The sequence below is a fragment of the Populus trichocarpa genome, chromosome 2 (assembly GCF_000002775.5).
Source record: "Populus trichocarpa isolate Nisqually-1 chromosome 2, P.trichocarpa_v4.1, whole genome shotgun sequence".
Taxonomy (NCBI): domain Eukaryota; kingdom Viridiplantae; phylum Streptophyta; class Magnoliopsida; order Malpighiales; family Salicaceae; genus Populus; species Populus trichocarpa.
This window is the reverse complement of record NC_037286.2, coordinates 15,670,738-15,692,363: the sequence shown is the minus strand read 5'-3', so window position 1 is coordinate 15,692,363 and position 21,626 is coordinate 15,670,738. Positions and strand designations below refer to the sequence as shown.

The 21,626-nt window shown below is 33.6% G+C and overlaps 2 protein-coding genes across 2 annotated transcripts; both read left to right on the top strand.

The window, feature by feature from the left end:
* The first annotated feature begins 722 nt into the window (after positions 1-722).
* On the top strand, positions 723-4,900 carry LOC7481408 (pentatricopeptide repeat-containing protein GUN1, chloroplastic). The gene is made up of 4 exons (XM_006386651.3): positions 723-3,087; positions 3,743-3,959; positions 4,065-4,249; positions 4,343-4,900. The coding sequence occupies exons 1-4, from the start codon at positions 1,133-1,135 to the stop codon at positions 4,605-4,607; spliced, it is 2,622 nt and encodes an 873-aa protein (XP_006386713.2). The 5' UTR covers positions 723-1,132; the 3' UTR covers positions 4,608-4,900.
* A 9,495-nt stretch (positions 4,901-14,395) lies between these two features.
* On the top strand, positions 14,396-16,318 carry LOC7481410 (universal stress protein PHOS34). The gene is made up of 4 exons (XM_002301485.4): positions 14,396-14,902; positions 15,022-15,116; positions 15,618-15,739; positions 15,988-16,318. Exons 1-4 carry the CDS (start codon positions 14,713-14,715, stop codon positions 16,070-16,072), a joined length of 492 nt encoding a protein of 163 aa, XP_002301521.3. The 5' UTR covers positions 14,396-14,712; the 3' UTR covers positions 16,073-16,318.
* Positions 16,319-21,626: the final 5,308 nt, after the last annotated feature.

Below are 21,626 nucleotides of genomic sequence, written 5' to 3'. Positions count from 1 at the left end.
TTTGCCTCTCATCTTGGCCGAATTATCCATCCATGGAGGGGGTAAGTTTTCTTTTTAATTATGTCATTAATCCTTTTCCCACGTCTAAAAACATGATTATACAAAATCAAGTAAAAATCAACACAAAATCAACCTCTTTCTTAAGCAATGACTTCTTTGAGAAGCCATGCACGTGTTTTTATATGGTCAATTTCTCTTTTATTACACCTTTGCCCCAAGTTTTCTATAGTTTCAACTTGATCCCCACGTAATTTTTATGTTTTTCATTTTTCTAAATATTAACCCCCTTTTTTTTTACTCGGGTGTGCAAAACAATGTTTTCCCACGCCCCTTGGTTTTTTTTATTTTATTATTTTAATCCCCAGCCCCCACGGTACCATTGCCAGGTTGAGTTGACATCCATTGGAGTCCAATCCAATTCAAAAGGTTTCCTTTATCTAAATAATAGTAGCAGTAGTAACTTCCAAAGTATGACAAGGCTACTTTCGTAAATCAATCTACGAAAGGAGGTGACGTCCAGCACAGCTTCCTGTTTGGGTTGGTCAGCCCTTCAGTTATTTGTTGAGTGACAAAAAAACACCAACAATTCAATCTCCGCCGTTTATTTCAGTTCAATCCACCACCTCCTCCTCCTGGGTCCCACAGATTTAGCGGTGGAGCCTTTAAGTTCAGATCTCCAGCAATTTAGACAACATCCCACCTAATCCTCACCAATTTGGGTAAAAGTCAAAAAGAAAAAAACGCCAAGAAAATTACGACGGAATCCGTACTTATTACAAAACAAAAAAACCCTGTGAAGATTCCAATGGCGACCCCGAAAACCTGTGAAGTCTCAGCTGAATAACAGTGGAGTGGACGAGCTGGAATCTCTCTCTCACTCTCTCTCTCTCTCTCTCTCATCTCTAAACTTTACCCCTAAAACGCTTCACTTTCTCCCTCTAAAATCTTCTCCACAACCACAACCACAACCACAACCATGACCGCCGCTTCACCTCCTCCCTCTCCTGCTCCTGCCCCTCCTCCCATCTAGCCTCAACCTCCCACACCCACCCGGTCTCCCTTTCCAACCACCACGTAATATATACATACCTCTTCCTACTACCCAGCCGGTATCTATATCTAACCGAATTGAATGGCGTCAACGCCACCGCACTGTTCAATCACAGCAACGACTAAGCATTATCAAAACCACCCCTATCCACACAACCAGTTAAAAAACCACCGTCAAACCCACAACCAAAACCCCCACCAAAGATGGACTTCTAATCAAAGAGTCTCTCTTGCCAAACCCCCTCTTCCTCCTTCTCGCAATGCACCAAAACCCGCCGCCACCACCACCACCACCACCACCCAACACCCCCAAATCCACCCCACCTTCTCTTCCTTTCAACCCCCCAAATCCGAACTTGTCTCCGATTTCCCAGGTCGCCGCTCCACCCGCTTCGTTTCTAAGCTCCACTTCGGGCGCCCCAGAACAACCATGGGCACTCGCCACACCTCAGTCGCCCAAGAAGCTCTCCAGAACGTAATTGAGTATGGGAAAGACGAGAGGGCCCTTGAAAATGTGCTGCTTAATTTCGAGTCTCGTCTTTCTGGGTCGGATGATTATGTTTTCTTGCTTCGGGAGCTTGGTAATCGAGGAGACTGTAAAAAAGCCATTTGTTGCTTTGAATTTGCAGTGAAAAGGGAGAGGAAGAAGAATGAACAAGGTAAGTTGGCGAGTGCCATGATTAGTACTCTTGGTAGGTTAGGTAAAGTAGAGATGGCTAAGACCGTTTTTAAGGCTGCTCTTACTGAAGGCTATGGTAATACTGTTTATGCTTTCTCTGCTATAATCAGTGCTTATGGTAGAAGCGGTTATTGTAATGAGGCTATCAAGATTTTTTATTCGATGAAAGATTACGGATTGAAGCCCAATTTGGTTACTTATAATGCTGTTATTGATGGGTGTGGGAAAGGGGGTGTGGAGTTTAAGCGAGTATTGGAGATTTTCGACGAGATGTTGAGAAATGGAATGCAGCCAGATCGAATTACGTTCAACTCGCTTCTTGCTGTGTGTAGTAAAGGAGGGTTGTGGGAAGCGGCGAGGAGCTTGTCTTGTGAGATGGTGAATAGAGGGATTGATCAAGATATTTTTACTTATAATACGCTTCTGGATGCTGTTTGTAAAGGTGGGCAACTTGACATGGCTTTTGAGATCATGTCTGAGATGCCCGCCAAAAATATATTGCCTAATGTCGTGACTTATAGTACCATGATTGATGGATATGCTAAGGCTGGTAGATTAGATGATGCGCGCAATTTGTTTAACGAAATGAAGTTTCTGGGTATAAGTTTGGATAGAGTTTCTTATAACACCTTGCTTTCTATTTATGCTAAGCTTGGTAGGTTTGAGGAAGCTATGGATGTTTGCAGGGAGATGGAAAATTCTGGGATTAGGAAAGATGTTGTGACTTATAATGCGCTTTTGGGTGGGTATGGGAAACAATACAAGTATGACGTGGTTAGAAAAGTGTTTGAAGAGATGAAAGCCAGGCATGTATCACCCAATCTATTAACTTACTCAACTTTGATTGATGTGTATTCAAAAGGTGGTTTGTATAGGGAAGCAATGGATGTTTTTAGGGAGTTTAAGAAGGCTGGGTTGAAGGCTGATGTTGTTCTTTATAGTGCATTGATAGATGCCTTGTGCAAGAATGGGTTGGTGGAGTCTGCTGTGTCTTTGCTTGATGAGATGACCAAGGAGGGAATTAGGCCTAATGTGGTCACTTACAATTCCATTATAGATGCATTTGGCCGGCCAGCAACCACAGAATCTGTGGTTGATGATGCTGGCCAGACCAGTGAGTTGCAAATTGATTCTCTATCTTCAAGTGCTGTTGAGAAGGCCACTAAAAGTCTGGTGGCTGACAGGGAGGACAACCGGATCATAAAGATTTTTGGGCAGCTTGCTGCTGAAAAGGCAGGTCAAGCAAAGAACAGTGGCGGGCAGGAAATGATGTGCATTTTGGGAGTCTTTCACAAGATGCACGAGCTGGAAATCAAGCCAAATGTGGTCACATTTTCAGCCATTTTGAATGCTTGCAGGTAATTTTTGTTGTGCTGTTATTTCCTTTTTATTTGTTTAACAAAATCGAGGATGTTGTCCTTAAAGGGATTTTTTTAATTAATGTGAACACAGCATGTTTTGAACCTGTCTCTTTGGGATAGCCACACATGAATGAGGATACTTAAAAGATGTTGAAATTTATCATTAGACAAAGGATAATTGTATATACTGCTCATTCTACCATAACTGAAAAGGTAGGGTGTTGTTGACGAGATAATTCAAAACTGCATAATCATACATGGATTGTGAAAAATCTCACAAGGCCCCCGGGATTGTGGAACATGTGTGCAATTTATTTTGCTCTTTGTTCATTCATACCTCAGTAATCGTTCATCTTCAGCAAAAATAGATCAAGCAGATGAGACTGTGCCAGTATTTCTTTCCAGTAAAGATGAGCAGAATTGCGAGTTTTCTGTTTTGGACTTTTGATAAAATTCCTTGTCCTTCTTATGTGCTAGTGTGATGTATTAGTTCAGTTTATTGTTCGATTTCAGGGTGAGAAAACATGTTTGTCCATGTTTGATCTTATACGTGCATGTTCGTCTATGCATGCATGTTTGCATGTATACATAAAGGAGATTCAGCTTCAAATAAAACATGGTTTAAATTCATTTTTATATTCTCTTGATACAGTCGTTGCAATTCCTTTGAAGAGGCTTCAATGTTACTGGAGGAGCTCCGGTTATTTGATAACCAGGTTTATGGCGTGGCCCATGGACTTCTTATGGGTTATAGAGAAAATGTTTGGGAGCAAGCACAATCTCTCTTTGATGAAGTAAAATTGATGGACTCTTCGACAGCATCTGCCTTTTACAATGCCTTGACTGACATGTTATGGCACTTCGGTCAGGTCAGTTTGAGCCATAGCTATTACTGATTAAAAGTATATATTTTGTGGTTACACATTTATATAACTGGATTAGTTCTGAATGCACAACACTATTTCTTTTCTCAGAAAAGGGGTGCACAACTGGTTGTGCTTGAAGGGAAACGTCGCCAAGTGTGGGAGAATGTGTGGTCTGAGTCTTGCTTAGATTTGCATCTAATGTCTTCTGGGGCTGCTCGGGCAATGGTGCATGCATGGTTGCTGAATGTACGTGCTATTGTGTTTGAGGGTCATGAGGTGCCAAAATTATTGAGGTATGCCATTGTATGTAGTTGTATTTGTTAACCAATACCATCTCTTTTATTCAACCATTTCAAGAGAAAGTTCTGAACCCATAGTTGTTTCAGCATTTTGACTGGATGGGGCAAACACAGCAAAGTAGTTGGTGACAGTACGCTAAGGCGAGCTGTTGAGGCCCTTCTCATGGGCATGGGTGCACCCTTTAGGTCAGCCAAATGCAACTTAGGTCGACTTATATCAACAGGATCTGTTGTTGCTTCCTGGTTAAGAGAATCTGGAACGCTAAAAGTTCTTGTACTTCATGATGACAGAACGCATCAAGAAAATTTGAGGTTTGGTCAAATCTCTAATTTGCAAATGCTTCAATTGTAGCTAATTGGATCGTGTTGTGCATTTTGTCTCCCCTTTGTAAGTTATTGAAATAGAGATACAGTTGCTTGTGTGTGTGTGTGTTGAATGGATGCGGAGCTAAACATTAGAAGTTTCTCAAGTCGCGTGGGAGAATGTGTTCATTTTGCCATTTTAAGTTCACAAAAAGAACGAGGCTTGAGGGTTATCTTGTTTGATTTTTGTGACGGCCATGGACTGTAAAAAGAAAGTGGCGTTTCTTTTCATCTAAGGACAAGATTTTAAGGCATATATGATAAAATCTTGAGTTGATATGATTTTACGAGTCATATAATGTTAAATAGTCGGTAAAATCGTTTTGGTTTTGTTTTTACATTTTCAGTTGAAATATAAAATTCTCACCAAACTCACCCCCTAGCCCTCTGCATCATAAGTCATACCCTAGAATCTCTTTCTCTCTGTCATTCCAACAACCACCTATATAAAACAACCCAAAATCAGATTGATCCACAAGCTGTCGTCTCTTCCATGATGACCTGATGATCCATAGCCGCCACCAGCAGCAACAATATACTCAGGGAAAGGAGGAAGGAGGAAGTTTGGTATACTAATAAGGTTTGAATCTTTTTCAGTACCATGGAGATTGAAACTTTTACTCTTTTTTTCTTGTTTTGTTGAGATGTGTATATAATGGGAACTACCCATTGGGTAGCATTAATGGTAGTTTACCTAGGAATTGGATTTAAAGTGTGGAAAGTTGGTATACACTATACCTAGTGCTTTTTGCAACATGAATATGATAGGAGGGGAATTTATATTTTTGTTTTTGAAAAAATTATGTTTGCTTGAATGCAAATGAAACCAATTTCATTCATTCAATATAACAATTTTTGCAGGAATCAGTAATCTTGATTCATTCATGGGTTTTGCTTGTAGATTATTTTTTAAATTAGGTAATTGTTAGTTAATGAAAATTTATAGACATGAATAATTGTATTGTATTTTTAAGTTACTGAAATGATGTATGAATTTTTATTTGAACCATGTATTTTTAGGTGCTTGAATTATGTATGAAAAAAAAACTTTCTTATGATTTTATGATTTTACGATCTGTTTTAACAATCTGAATTTATATTGTATTTTTTGTATCATGTTATGTGTTTTTGACAACTTTGAATAGATGACATGCTTATGGGACAATGACAAATTTTCTTGTGTGCATATTGAATAAGTTATAGTAACAGCATGCATGTCCTTAGATTTAATAAAGTTTTTACTCGGAGGTTATTTTTCATAGATTATTTTTTATTTAATTATACAATAATAAAATGCATGATATTTTTTTTTTCTATATGAAACAACAATTTTTTTAGAAGTAAAAAAACCATGATAGGAACATGGGACTGAGATACTAAAAGTAATTTATTGATAACAAATAGTGAAATTATATTATTTTATGTTTGAGTTTAATTAAAAAACAGATCATCGATTAAAAAAGAAGAAGGTGAAATTGTATTATTTTTTAAATTGAGGGACGAACAAATCATTAAACCAAAAAAAAGAAAAAGAAAAACAAATAAGAGTCCAAATATTGTGGATTAACTCGTTAAGCCTGCTAGTTGGATAATAGACTTAATTGGGTTCATTGATTTGTTCTATCAATTTTTTTTTTAAATCAAATATAACTAAAAAAAAAACCAAAATGAGCCTAGTCGTGTGGGTCTAGTATTAAAAGAAGCAGCCCAGACACGTGGGCCTTCTAGCTGAGTTCACGTGCTTGGGTCTGTTTTATTTTTTTTAAAGAGGCAAATGATTCATTATCTTTTTTTTTTTATAAAAAAAAGTAGCAAATGACACGCCTTCTGCTTTCTGTAGATTCCAGCAACTAGGGCCCGTCAGACAATTATGGGTTATCGATGAAAAACCAATCTTCAACATATTTTTTTACCCAAACACCCAGAAAATATCCAAAATATTGTGAGAAACCTATTCATGGCCATAAAAACCTAAAAAACAATTCAAAAAATCAAAATCAACTTGAAGCCAAAATTATTTCCATGGTCAAATCTACCATCTTCCTTGATGAAATGGAACTCATTGACATAAAAATTCACTATTCTTGCTATCAGAATTGTTGACAACGATAAATTTCTCTCTCTACTTCAGAACCCTGCGAGTCTCTCTCTCATCTAAAATTGAAAGACTGAAAAATAAGAGAAATAATAGAATTAAATTTCAGAAAACTAAAGGGACCAGTTACCTAATAGTTAAAAAAAATAAAGGACTAAAATGTACTTTTCAAATGAAATTTTATAACACCATCTATTTTATTTGTCCTTTGCACTTTAGTTCTTTGTCTTTCAATTTAACTCTTTTTTTCAAAAAAATATGTAATTGGGTGGTGATTTGGGTTTAAAAGTGCTGAACTGTGAAAAAAAAAATATTTCGAGAATCAATTTAATATTTTTTTGAAAATTTTATTATTCTAACCCAAAATGAGAGAATAAACAGTGAAAAAGTTCTATAATCTCAGTCAATATTGCCATTATGTTTTTGTCTCTTGATTTGCTTCAAGAGGCTGTACCACTATTATGTTTTGCTCTCTTGATTTGCTTCAAGAGGCTGTTTGTACAGAATCCAAGAAGTCTCTTCAGGCTCGAGTAGTTGGAAGAATTGATAACGTGACCTATTTTTGTATTTTAGCATTAATTTCAAACTGTTAAAGAAAAGTGAAAACTAGATTATGCGGCCATGAGTGTGTTAAACTAGAATAATTAATAAAAAATTAGAATAAGAAATTGACCCAATAAAAAATAAATCTTACTATTTCTTCTAGAATGGATTGATTGTTTGGGTTTTTTTATCTTTGTTTTTTTTGCATAGCCATAAATTTTTTCTTTACATTCAAATCCTTTCATAATTGTTTTTTAGAATTGGCTTTATAGTTTGCTTTAATTAACTTTTTATTGGGTTTTTGTTATGTCGGGTTAACATCCCGATATGAGGTTGATGATCGAATTGCAAGAATTAGTTAGGATTTTTTGTTTGTCAAATGATTATAAATATAGGGATTGAAGTTGACTTTGGAACAAATAAGAGAAGAAAGACAGAAAAGAAAAAATGGTTGTTGGAGACATAATGAGCGTGTATAGATTACACGTGTTGCCTTAGAAGAAAAGTAAAATTGTTAAGAGAGAAAAAAAAGTTACAAAACTAATTACGTGGTCATCTACACCTGAAAATAATTGCATGACTATTGATTTTTTTTATTAACGTGGGTATCCGGGCCAGCTTGCACGTACCTCGACTAATCTCATGAGTTGTGAAGTTAACAACCATGTAAGCCTCCAGTGACCCTGAGGTTTGTGGAACTCGAACTGGTGACCTCTAGGGAGCAAACCTATGGCCTGATCAGTTGAGCTACACCCCTCAGGGTTAATGATTCCTTGCGTGTATTAGTGGTGGTTGCTCTTGTGTCACTATTATAGAACCCATACTGACCTGATAAATCAACTTGGTACGTGGTCAACTCGAGGCCTGAACAGGTTTGGATTGAAAAAAAATAGGGCCATGTATTGACCCTGTAAAAAACTAGATCGACTAGTGAACTAGTCAACCCGAGATAAAATTCGATCAAAACTCGAGTTTTTGTATTTTTTTAAACTAAGACTTTTCTGACCTGTAAAATTCAGCTTCTTTGCTACTTTCCTATTAGCGACAATAACCGAATCAACAACAACATTTTTAATGAAAATCTCAACTGGGTTTTTTTTTAAAATAAATTTTTGTAACTAATTCATTAGAGGTCAAGTTAAAATCTTAACCTGAGAAGAAGGTTAATGACATAAACCTTAACTAAGAAGGTTCTTTAAAGGTAATATATATATATATATATATATATATATATATATATATATATATATATATATATATTAAAGGACATAATCCATAAAGAAAAGGATTTATTGTTGTTTTTCTTTTGTATAGCCATAATTTTTTCTTTTCACTTAAGTCCTTTCACAATTGTTTTTTAGAGTTGGTTTATATTTTGCTAAAACTAACTTATTATTGGTTTTCACTGTGCCAGATTAACATCCCGATGTTGGGTTGACACTTGATTTGCAAGAATTAGTTTGGATTTTTTGTTTGACAAATGATTAGAAATATAAGGACTAAAATTGACATTGGGAGAAAGAAAAGAAGAAAAAAAGGAAAAAGAGAAAATGGTTGTTGGAGGCACAACAAACGTTTCTATATTACACGCGTTGCCTGAGGAGAAAAGTCATGCCTTCAATAGAATAAAAAGTCACGAAACTAATTACATGGTCATCTACACTTAAAAAAGATTGAATGGCTATTGCTTTTTTTTTTATTATTATTAACATGGGTGTCCGGGTCAACTTGCATGCACCTCGACTAATTCCATGGGTCCTGAAGTTAATGATCATGTAAGCCTCTAGTGGCCCTGAGGTTTGTGAGATTCGAACTGGTGACCTCTAAGGAGCAAACTTAAGGCCTGACTAGTTGAGCTATATCCCTTAGGATTCCCAACCAATAGCTCATTGCTCTACAAAGAGGTGAGACAAACAAATCTTTTCACTACTCTAGCTCTATTCCTAGGCCTTTTAGAACGAAACAAATGTTGGAATAATGTTCATAAAATTGCCTCTATTAGTGGACATGAATTCGAGAAGATGAAGGAGAAAGCCTATGACAGCTTCAGGTTGGACTTTGCAGGAAGTAGAGAGCAAATTAATGATAAATGTGAAAAGATGTACATTCAAACCCGAATGATAGAATATGCAGAAGAGCTATGGGGATTACTAAAGAAAGAAAACATTGATTATAGATAGGTAATGTGAGTTGTTGTAATTTTTGGCTAAAAATTCTTTTCTTTATTTTATGAAGGAAGGGGATGTATTATTATGGAATTTGCAAACAAGATTTATTATTTGTTAAGAAATCATGGTATGTAAAACATATATGCATGAGTCAAATTCTATGATCTCTATTGAATGGATATTATAATTTCTTTAGAATTTGTTAGTTTCAAGCACACTTTATGTTAGTGAGTTTATGATACCTATGTTTTGGGCACAATAAAATGAGTACAATTACCTTTAGAAGTAAAGAACTTAAAACTTGCATCAATGTGATTTTTAGTCTTTTCATCCTTATTTCTTTCATTAATATCAAGTGGAGTAAGGAATATGGTCTTTTAACATGTGAAAAAAATAAAAAAAAATTGTTGGTGTATGTAGCACATGAGCCAACAAGTTGGGGGTTCTTGCGCCCTTCGACAAACTTATTTATTTGTAACTTACTTATTTTTATAAGGGTAAAAAATTGGGTTATGACAGTGATAACAATTATAATTCAAAAAATAAAAAGTGTAACTTACTTATTTGTATAGGTTAAAAGAGAATATTATACAACAAACTTCAAACCAACTTCTACATGGTTTACTTATGAATATGAAACAATAATTTTGAAAGTGACATTGCAACTACTCTTAAAACTCAAATTTATATACAAATGGATGCATGAGTAAATATAGTTGAATATCAGTTTTTGAAATTATCAAACTAACTTTTAAAGTTTACTATTTTCACCTAAAGTTCTTCTCGAACACTCCTCAAATGCAATAACACTAGAAATTCTACAATTCTAACCATTAAAATGTTAGGTAATCAAGTTCTTATACACACACAATAATAAGACAATTACATTAATGTTACAACAACTATATTAAGGAAATTGAAATCGTAGTGCACACAATGAAAGATTGGCTTAACTATAACAAAGAAAAATTAACGCAACAGCTACAACATATTCACAATGCAATGCGATAACTATGATTTACTCCAGCCATGGCTCTCTTATTAAAAGTATACAGTAAACAACAACACTATGTTTTATCCAAACTATTTTTTTTATAAAAGAATTAACATTAAGATATGGTTTATAAAGCATATCAAACATACATTAATACCTAATGTTATCAGCATAATAAAGACATTGTAATCACTTATTGCACAAATACATGATTCAAATATCATAGTTAAAACACACATTGTACAAGCAAATGAGAAATATATGTACATAGAAACAACTCATATTATGTAATAAAAGTCAGTTCTAACATTATCTAAGAAAAATACAATGACATAAGTAAGTTAAAAAGACAGAACTACACCTCTTGGTCTAACTCTTTGATCTTCATTCAAAATTCATTTTAGTTAAGAGAACTTTTTATCAATATCTTTCATTGATGATCATATCTTCTTTTTGCTTCTTATACAAAAACATCAGTAGCAAAAATGTGCAATTCACTACCAATGTGAACTCCATCTATGGAGTGAACCTTTTTCATCACCTTTTGATGCTATACCCTTTTCTTATCCTTAAAAGTGGATGTGCAATCACTTTTTGTTGAAACGTTATCAACCAGTCGATCCTAACATAAAAATAATTGTGCTCCCATTTCAAAACCCTTTATTTTCCACCTTGAGGTTTAAGATATTGTGTTTCTCTTCTCTTGCCAATACTATGGTTGTTACTGCTATTTGCAACATTAAAACAAGCTACCATGTTACTCACATCATCAACAAAATTAGAAATATTATTCTCCTCTAAATCACCAGTTCTTTATCTAGATTGATATCATCATTATTAGTGCTCGACAATCCATAATCTCCACCATCTTCATCAAACAACATTCATTGAGAGGGAGCCCAAACAAATTGTTTAGTAGCCATAATGTTACTAAACATTAAGTCATATTTTCCACACAATGATGGCTCAATAATAGCATACCTAAACTTTCTTGCTCCTCTGATTTTCTACGTAAGAAAAATTAAATATAATTAATGAAACTTAATGTATTAATGAAATACTTTAACACAACAAATGAAATTGAAAAGATGAAGATGCTAACAACTGACCTAGATTTTTGTTTTCCACCGCTCATCAGTTGCAGAAATAGACTCTAAATTCACTAATCCAACCAACTTTAGTTTTAGATATTAATTTTTTCATATCCTCCAATACTTTTTTATTCCATCCCATTTTTTCTACAATTGTGATTTGGTGAAAGCATGCTCAGTCTACTCTTTGAAGGCAATTATCATAAATTTTCATCCAACTTTGTCAAAATAAGTGTTTGGTATCATGCCTTTCTTAATAGTTTTGATGCAAATATCATAGAAAATGTGTAACATTTCTCTAGTCCAAGAAGCTTTATCTTGACTTCAAGAACCTTTCATTGCTTTGTTTGATAAACTACTTCTAAACATACAATTAAGCAGTTAATATCATAAGTGTAATCTAATCATTAACTAGAAGAGTAAACAATGTTTGATTGTATTGTATAATTTAGACTTTGTGAAGTACGGATTATTATTGACAATAGTTCTATTTTTGAATACAATGCCTAATAAAGAGATAAATAGTATGAATAAAAAAAATCTATTTATACAACAATGGAATAATAATGAATGTTTTGTTGATTTACATAATAATTTCAAAGTAAATAAGAAGTATTAAGAATTAAAATAATCTATTATAATAGCCTATGTTCTTGATCCTAGTTTCATTAGTTTTTTACTTCATAATACAAAAATTCAATTATTGTTAAATATAATTAAGGTTGTTAATAGAGGAGATGTAGTTTAGTATTGTCAAATCATTAAAAGACACAATAATATAATAAATAGGGGAAAGGCTCACACAAATTAGCACAATAGATTAAAAAAGCAGTACGCTAAAGACAACCAAATATATTGCAGTCTAAGCATAAAAAAGAGAAACACCAGTAATGAACATATAGTTCCTCCAAAGAGCATGAAATAAGCCTATAACAAGTAGGGAAATGTCATCTGAAATTATCACTAGAAAAGCATTTGAGATTGAAACAATCAAGAACTACATCTAGCTTTAGCAAACACAAAGAAAGAATATCATTATTAGAGAATAGAATCTAAGGTAAACAAGCCTAAAAACCTAAAGTAAACCAAGCAATCAAGAACACCATATGATTGAATTCATTAAAAAATATAACTATGAATTAAGGATCCATGAAGAAAAAAATTGATCACTCGTCTGACAATCCCTTATCTATTGTTTCTATTCACTCTTTGGGTTCTTCTTCTTCTTACTTTACCATAGAAAAAAAGGGAGCAACTTTCGTTCATGCAATCACATAAATTAAAAGTTTAAAGGATAAATACAATGTAACTAACACACATGCATAAAAACCAAAAAATATAATAAATTTTTATTGTTGATTTTAAAGAGATAGAAAAAGATGATAGATCTTTGATTTTTATTGTGAAGAAATTGTTAAGAAGAAGATGATCATTTCAGCATGAGAAACAATAACTAAACATCTGAGATAAGTGAAATAAAAAAGGCAAAAATTACTTCACAATGTTTACTTACCAAGATCTATTGACATAAATGACAATGTAATTGATAGGTTTGTCTAACACAAGAGAAGAAGAGAAAAGTGAAGCAAATTTAATGAAAAACATACGAGGGTTATTAGAAAAAGATGAGGCTAATTTGATCTAGTTTTTTAACAATGGTTTTTTCTCACTCTTTTTTTTCTTTTGCCAAAGTTTTTGGTTGGTAGAGAATAAACTGAAGTTTGATCTCAAGATTTCATTCTACACACTAAAATAGAAGAAACATGATAGACAAATCTGATGGCCTTAGGACTTCAAATAGATACAATAGAGAAAACAAGGGTTCTTGGGAAGAATATGAGGGTATTTTATTCTGTCTCCTATCACAACAGTTCTTTCACTTTTTTTTTTCAATAGTTGTTGGTAGAGAGAGGAATAATTGAGGCATGACCTTAGGAAAAGCTGAAGCAAGATGCTTCATGTGAAACTATGGTTCGACCTTAATGGGTCATACACTCTAAAATTGTGTTTTAGTTGGAACCAAATAATTAATTTTGGTGGTTTGGAGGAAACATAACAACTGTCACACTACCAAACACAATCTCTGTATAACACTTGTAAACCAAATGGCCAATGAACATGATACTAATTAAACAAATGATTTGTTAATATAGGGAACTTAAGTTTATTTTTTCCTTTTGGTTTATACACGAGAATGGGCTTACAAGTAGGGGAGGCAATGAGTACCCATAAGTCGAATTTCTTGATATCCATACCCTATTCATTACCCATCGAATAAAAAATTTAGATATTCATAAATTATCAATTGAGTTTTGGGTATCTATATGAGTATCTATTATTTGACTATTATTTATGAATCAACAAAAAATAAAATGGTGTACGCACATATCAAACATAGAGTGAAACACTAACTTACAATTTACACACACACAGATCTTCAATGATAAATTTATTTTTGTTTATTACAATAAAAAGGCGTAAAATGCAATGATAAATGTTAAGTTTTTCTAATAAAAGATTTCTTGCTATGGAAAACAATCAACATCTAATATATGAAGGAAGCTAGAATTACTCTTTAAAAGAGGCAAACAACATTTTGAACTAACTATTTACATAAAAATATACACAGTCAAATTCAACAATGAGTATCAAGAATTAATACATAAACATGAAATTGAAATACAGGTATTAAAATACGATAATTATAAGAAATTAAAATATAAAACTACTTTTAAAATAAAACTTGAAATCTTTGATATTATATAGACAAATAAATACATTGGCACACACCGAGATTGATTGAATCTTTGACTTATTCGAGTTTTATTAATAAACAATCTCTCACGTTAATGGCAAAAATCTTTGATATCTATCTCCCCGCCGAATCTTTCAACTTCAATTATTGGATAATATCTCCTGTGGTCGTTGCGTACTTCAAACGACATCGTCTCCTCGATTGATCCAGCTTCAGGGATTGGATGGTCACCCGTTCCAATCATGGTTTTGTCCTTGCTCGTGTCCCTCCTAGGCCATTTATTTAAATGCTCATAGTAAATCACTCATTGTAAATCATCTCTACTTGGGATTTTCTGAAGGTTGCCGTAAATCAGCAATCCAAGAGAAGTCAACTATAGTTCTGCAACTTAATTCTCGATATAAACAGAGAAGAGGGACGGACGGACGGACAAATAGCAGTATCAGACATGGCAACCTTAGAAGAGAAGCAAGTGATGGTTGTTGGGATTGATGATAGCCAGCACAGTACATACGCTTTAGAGTGGACATTTGATCACTTCTTCACTCCCCCTCTGGCTTCCAATTCACCTTTCAAGGTCGTTGTTGTCCATGCCAAAACTCCCGCTACCTCCGTCGTCGCCAGTCTCGCTGAACCTGGTACCTATTTGTTTTCCGCTTTATTAATTCTGTACGTATCCTCAGCTTTCTCCTCTTCTCTCTCCACTTCTATAGCAGTGTAGCATGTGCGTCTTTTAGTCGTTCTTCTTTGTTTTCAGGGATTGCTGAAGTTTTGCCACAAGTGAAATCGGACTTGAAGAAGATAGCTGCAAGAGACATCGAAAAGGCTAAGGAAATTTGCATCATTAAATCGGTACTCACAATCTCTTGTAATCAATTCATTCCTTAATTACTTAAAATCATTCATATAATTAATAAATATTCAACGTTCTGTCTGATATATACTAGACGCGTCGTCCTTGCAAAAGAAACAAAAACGAATTTGCAATCGTTATTTTTTTTGTTAATTAATACTATGACTATATCTAATCTAATGGGGGCAATGCGTGTTTTATTGTTATGACCTCGATCGTTCCTCTTGTAACCACTGTTAAAATCTTGAAAGAAATTTAGCGTGATTAACGAAAAACACTAGTGCTTAAATAAGCTCCAGTGCATTGTAAGATGATGCTTTCCGGTCCCAAAGAGAAAGAGAGAAATGGGGGCTAATTTGTTCTTCCCGTTGCCTTCGCTCTTAGTGAAAGCAGATGATGAATTGACCGGGTCATTCATCTGACATCTAGCAAATGAACATTGAACTAAATGAGTGGATTTTGCGTTGGCTGTTTTCCTGATCATTTCAGCTTCTCTGCAGGTGAGTGATGTGATCTTTGAAGTGGTGGAAGGTGATCCTAGAAATGTTCTTTGCGAGGCTGTAGAGAAGCACCATGCTTCAGTGCTCGTTGTAGGAAGTCATGGTTATGGAGCTATTAAAAGGTATTTGATTTTATCTTCTCTTTTTGCCCCCCCAATGACCCAATGTATCTTATTTTGTTTTCAAATCTAGTACATTAATGTAGTTAGATCCACTGGACTCCTGTTAGATATCCAGTAAATACTGTTGAAAGGCTCTTAGGAAGCTCCACGACAGCTACTTCGCAGTTTACGCATGGTTGCATAATGTCCAAATCACTTAGTTATCTGCAGAAAGTTCGTGCTCACAGGTTTTCACATTTCTCTTGCAGGGCAGTTTTAGGTAGCGTGAGTGACTATTGCGTTCATAATGCTCGCTGCACTGTGATGATAGTGAAGAGGCCTAAGATGCCTTGACTGCTTCTGAGTTGACAATATTATTGAAAAACATGTAATATATTCCTGTCGTCAAAAAAACATGATGGAATCTACAGTCATTTCCAGATCCGAGCAATTCTCATGCTGCATAGAATTGTGATAGGAGTATTTTGTGTACTCTAGTGCTAGAACTTGCTATGTATCCATGTTTACTTGTAGAAAACAAACCCGCACCACCATCTTCAAGTTCTTGATAATTGATTCTTGGATTGATTACAACATCTATATGATTATTATCAGTGTTGCCCTTTACCGATAACAGCAAAAAATTACTTACCTGTTGAAACTAGTGTTTTCATGCCCGGAATTTATCTCATCGAGAATCTTTTTTTATTATCAGAATCCAATAATTTTTTCTTCTCTTTCATACCGGTGATAAAAAAAAAAATTTTGAATCAAAATTAAATGTTTTAAATTGATAGGAACTAAAAATTTATAATTTAAAAATTTATAGGACCAAAGTGTGTGATTAACTCCAAATTTAGAAAAAAAAAAAATTTTATCCTAGTTTTCTATCTTTGAATCTTTCTCTACCTTAGTAATAATATGTTTTAATTGGATATTAATTTGAACTTATAAAATTAAAAAAAAAGGGACAAATCCTTGGTGTATAGTATTAAACAATATTTTCCCAAGTTTTTTTAATTAGAGTACGTAGTTCTTAATATAATAATAATATAATAACAATAATATATAATCAGAAACTTGGCAGGGCGAAACTTCGGTTTACAGCTTGCAGCTCGCATCTCTTCCTGCATCATTCTAGAAAATTCCGTAACCAACAACGTCCCACTAAAATTCACTTCTCTTGGCAAAAGATAAGCATAACCCAAACGTCTTTCTCGACTAATATTTTATGTTATATAATGTTACAGTGTGCTGCGAATCTGCCTTTATTCTATCGGACAAAAACTTTAAAATATCAGCTTTATCACTAAATGATTTTTTATATCAATTTTATCTTTAAAATTATATAAATTCTCAAATTAAATCTATTTTTAAAATTTTCCATCCCTATTTCCATCTAAATTATATCTTTTTTTTAAAGAAAAACAATGTCATCATGTAAGAAATTTAATGTTTTTTATTGAGTCGTTCTAACATAAGTCTTTATTGAGAAATAAAAATACTATAGTGGTAAAATTGATATAAAAAAAATATTTTAACACAAAATTAAGACAAGCACAATTGCTGGGGATATGTTTGAGATTTTCCATCCCTGTTTTTTTTTTGGTTAACCTAAAAACATTAACAAATCTCTCACCAAGCTCAAATGACTATAAAGATCATATACAGAGAAGAACATACAAATCTTAATGGATAGTGACTTGAACAAGAATGAATCTCTCCATTTTTGCTTGAAGCTCATAAAAAATTTAATTTTCTCTCAAAATTATCTCTAATATATACGGTGGCTGCACATCTAAAATGACTGATCATCTCACTCTATTAACAAAAAAAAAAAAAAAGTTGAAGGTCAGTTTCACTGTTCATATGAACAGTGAAACACCAGCCGAGTTATGCCTCCCTCAGCTAACTAGCATAAAGTTAACCATTTATTCTTTTACTTCTAGAATCTCCAAGACTAACCCAGTCCACCGCCACCCCTGCAAAAAACTAAGCACTGCGCCGCCACCGTACCCCTACAAAAAACCAAGCTTTCAACCCCGTATAATTGGTGATCCCTCTCGAGTCATCTTCCACATTAATCGATCCACGCATCTCAGTACCACCCACCAATAATGTATTTTTATATATCAAAGCCCATGAGTCCTGTTTAAAAACTACACCTACAAGTCAAATAAACATAATGTAAGGTGTAATCTCACCTGGAACTTTCCAGGTCTCTAATGCCAAACAGTTGTCACCATCATTTTTTAGCAGTCCAATCCACAAAGATTAATCTGGAGTATATATTCTATCAGCCTCAGAGGCACTGCTACTTTACTTTACCCTACAACACTGCTTTAAGAAATTGCTGGTAAATTACTTCGCATGCATGTGCCATGCATACAGAGATTTAATTCTCCTCTGGGTTTCTATTCGGACTTTACATTCCTTCAAATGTTTCAGAATCTAACAACTACTTCAAAGCCACTACCCGAATGGAACACATTCTCTTTTGTTGTTTCATGTAAAATGTTTCTCAAATCTCATCACTAATATTTACAAGGGAGAAAATAAAAAGCAGAATATCAAATCTCATCACTAATATTTACAAGGGAGAAAATGAAAAGCAGAATAAAGTAGAAAAAACCAACCATCACCTGCACGCGTCCAATCTTCTTATCTGGACTACTGTTTACAAACATAACTCTATGTTTCAATTTATATACTTGTTAACTGTATATTAAGTTGGGAAAAGACATCAATATAACAAAACTCACAATCCATAAATTCCAATTCTTTTTTCTTTTTGTGCAATTAAAATGAGGGTCAACCAATCAACAAACTAAGTAATCAATCATAATAAATCAACACAAAGATTGGAAAACCCTGATGAGAGAAAAAACTACGAGACCATAGTCCACCTAAAAATTTTCGATATCATGGGTACACAAGTGTTCTTTCTTGGTTAAAACTAAAATCTACAACATAAATCATCAATAACAACATATTATTAGAATACATCAACAATAAAGAGAAACAATCGAGAAGAATCTCACAAAACTGACAACCACGCTTCTGTGAAGAACAAACCAACTTAGACACCTCCGATCTTTAATCAAACCGTAAGATTTAGGTGTTCAAAATATCATGTCAAAACTTCTTCTTGAGCCAACGGTCAATTAACTACTTATCAAAGTTTTAATCAAGTTGCCATGCTCTCTCCTTCTCTTTGTATATGGTATTCACTAACTTGAAAATAAATCAAAATTGACTTTTTATGCCTAGTCATCTATATGGCCTAAAAGGCTTTAAGCATTTGTCCCTTTTTTCCTTCGTTTACATGTGTTATGCCTTAAAGCCCTAAAGCAGGAGTGATCAAATCCAACAATTCCCTTCCTCCCAACTTATCTAGAAGGCTCCACCAAGTCTTCTTGCCTTTTATAAAACATAAATTTTTCTCTTGGTAAAGGCTTGATCATCATATCTGACACATTGTCATTAATATGAATCTTTTCAAAAAAAAAAAAATGACTTCATCTCTTTAACATCTCGTCTCCATTGGTATCTAACCTCAACGTGTTTTGATTAAGAATGAAAAAAAGAATGCTTACTAAGATGGATTGCACTCTGACTGTCACCATGCAACACAAATTTCTCTTGCACTATGCCAAGATAAAGTAAGAACTTTTTCATTCATAGTAACTTTTTAACCCCTTCAGTAAAAGCATGTATTCATCTTTTATAGTGGATAATGCAATATATTTTGTAACCTCCATTGCCATGAAACTGCTCCCTTGCAAAGGTCATTAAATATCCTAATATGGACTTTTTAGAATCACCATTATCAACTATATCTGTATTTGTGTATCCATCAAGCACATGTTTACTATTTTCAAAACATAATATGAAAGTACATTTGAGATACTTGAATATCCATTTCATTGTTGACTAGTGTTCTTTATTAGGATTGAAAAGAAATCATTTGATCACACCAATAACATGAGTTATATTTGGCCTTGTATAAACCATAACATACATCAAGTAACCAATTGTTGATGCATAAAGAACCTTATTCATCTCATTTCTTTCTTTGTCACTTGAAGAACACTATTTAGAACTTACCATAAAATGGTTTACAAGTGGAGAACAAATAGCTTTTGTCTTGCTCATGTTGAATCTCTTAAGTACTATTTGAATATATCTCTTTTTAAGATGGTCAAATCTTCATATTATTCATGTCACGAGTAATGTTCTTGCTAAGAATTTATTTTGTCAGTTCTAAGTTTTTCATTGCAAAAGACATGCTTAACTCTTCCTTCAAACTCTAGATTTTCTTAACATTATGGCTAACAATTAGCATATCATCCATATATAGCAAGATAATAATGAAGTTACCATTATGAAACCTTTTTATAAACACACTAAGATCATAAGTTGCCCTACCATAACCATACTCCACCATGAAAGAATTAAACTTTTTGTACCACTGCATGTTGTCTTTGAGTTAGTTTTAACTTGTATAAATTCTTTTTCTTGTAAATTAGTTGTTTTTCCTTTCACTTCAAACCCTTCAAGCTACTCTATATAGATATGATTTATATAATTCTCTAACAATGAGCAATTTTTTTTTTTAAAATTTTCAACCTGAACACCCGTTTGTTTTTGAGTGCTCTGTTTCCTTTAGAAAGCTTCACTAACTTGAAGATGTGGTTCTCATGCAAGCATTTCATCTCTTCTTACATGGCTTTCATGTAACATAGCTTCATAAAAGCATTTTGGCTCTCTCTTATTAGTGACTAACACATACTCATAAGGAGAATATCTGGTGGAGACTTGGCGAGGTCTAGTGGACCTCCTTAATTGTGGCTCATTTAGAGCTTCTTGAATAACTTATTTAGGGTAACATAATTATCATCATCATTAACTGGTTTAGAATCATTAATTAATGGATCAAAAGGCAAACTGCCATTATCATCCTTTCAAGTTCCAATTCCTTTTCCTCTTTATGCAATTAAAAATAGGTTAAATCAATCAACAAACTAAGCAAGTGATCACAATAAATCAACAGCAATATTTTTTTTATGTGGAAAACCCCTATGTGAGGAAAAACCATTGGATGGTAGTCCACCTAAAAACTTCACTATCAATTATAATAAAGGGTACACAAATGTTATTCCTCAATTAAAACTAATAACTATAACATAAATCATCAAGAACAACATATTTTTAGATTACATCAAAATTAAAAAGAAAGAATTCTAAAGAATATCACAAAACTGAGGGTCATGATTCTATCAAGAGCAAACTAACATAGACACCTCCAATATTTGATCCAACTGTAAGATTTATCTGTCAAAACTTCAACTCGATCCAATAATAAATCAAGTATTTATTAAAGTTTCAAGAGAGATTGCTCAAGCTACCATCTTCTCTCTTTTTTTTCTTTATATGTGTCGGTCTCTTTTTTTTTTCTTTCTATGTGTCGGCCACTAACTCGAAAATAAGCCAAAATTGACTTTTTATATCTAGTAACCTATATTAACTAAAAGATTTTAAGCCTTATTTCTCTTTTTTTTTTTTTTTGATAACTATAGATGTCCGAGCCAGCTTACGTGCACCTCAACTAATCTCCTGAGGCCTTGAAGTTAACGACTATATAAACCTCCGGTGGCTATAAAATTTGTGACACTTGAACTAGTAATTTCTAAAAAACAAATTCAAAATCTGACTAGTTATACTATACCCCTCTTGTTCTTATTCTTTTTTTCTTAGATTATTTGGTTATGGCACGAAAGAGTGACCAAACCATAATGATTGCACTTTCTAATTCCGTGCAGTGATATGCTTGGAGCTCAAAGTTATGCATATTCTAGAGGATATATACTACCCTTTCGTAATTTCATTAACAAAAGTTTTCAGTAAT

What these genes read in the sequence shown, in the direction of transcription:
- LOC7481408 (XM_006386651.3), top strand. Translation starts at nt 1,133, where the DNA reads ATGGCGTCAACGCCACCGCACTGTTCAATCACAGCAACGACTAAGCAT. An exon ending in TGTTATGGCACTTCGGTCAG is followed by an intron (nt 3,960 to 4,064) that starts GTCAGTTTGAGC and finishes TTCTTTTCTCAG; the next exon opens with AAAAGGGGTGCACAACTGGT. An exon ending in GAGGTGCCAAAATTATTGAG is followed by an intron (nt 4,250 to 4,342) that starts GTATGCCATTGT and finishes TAGTTGTTTCAG; the next exon opens with CATTTTGACTGGATGGGGCA.
- LOC7481410 (XM_002301485.4), top strand. Translation starts at nt 14,713, where the DNA reads ATGGCAACCTTAGAAGAGAAGCAAGTGATGGTTGTTGGGATTGATGAT. An exon ending in CGCCAGTCTCGCTGAACCTG is followed by an intron (nt 14,903 to 15,021) that starts GTACCTATTTGT and finishes CTTTGTTTTCAG; the next exon opens with GGATTGCTGAAGTTTTGCCA. An exon ending in GGTTATGGAGCTATTAAAAG is followed by an intron (nt 15,740 to 15,987) that starts GTATTTGATTTT and finishes TTTCTCTTGCAG; the next exon opens with GGCAGTTTTAGGTAGCGTGA.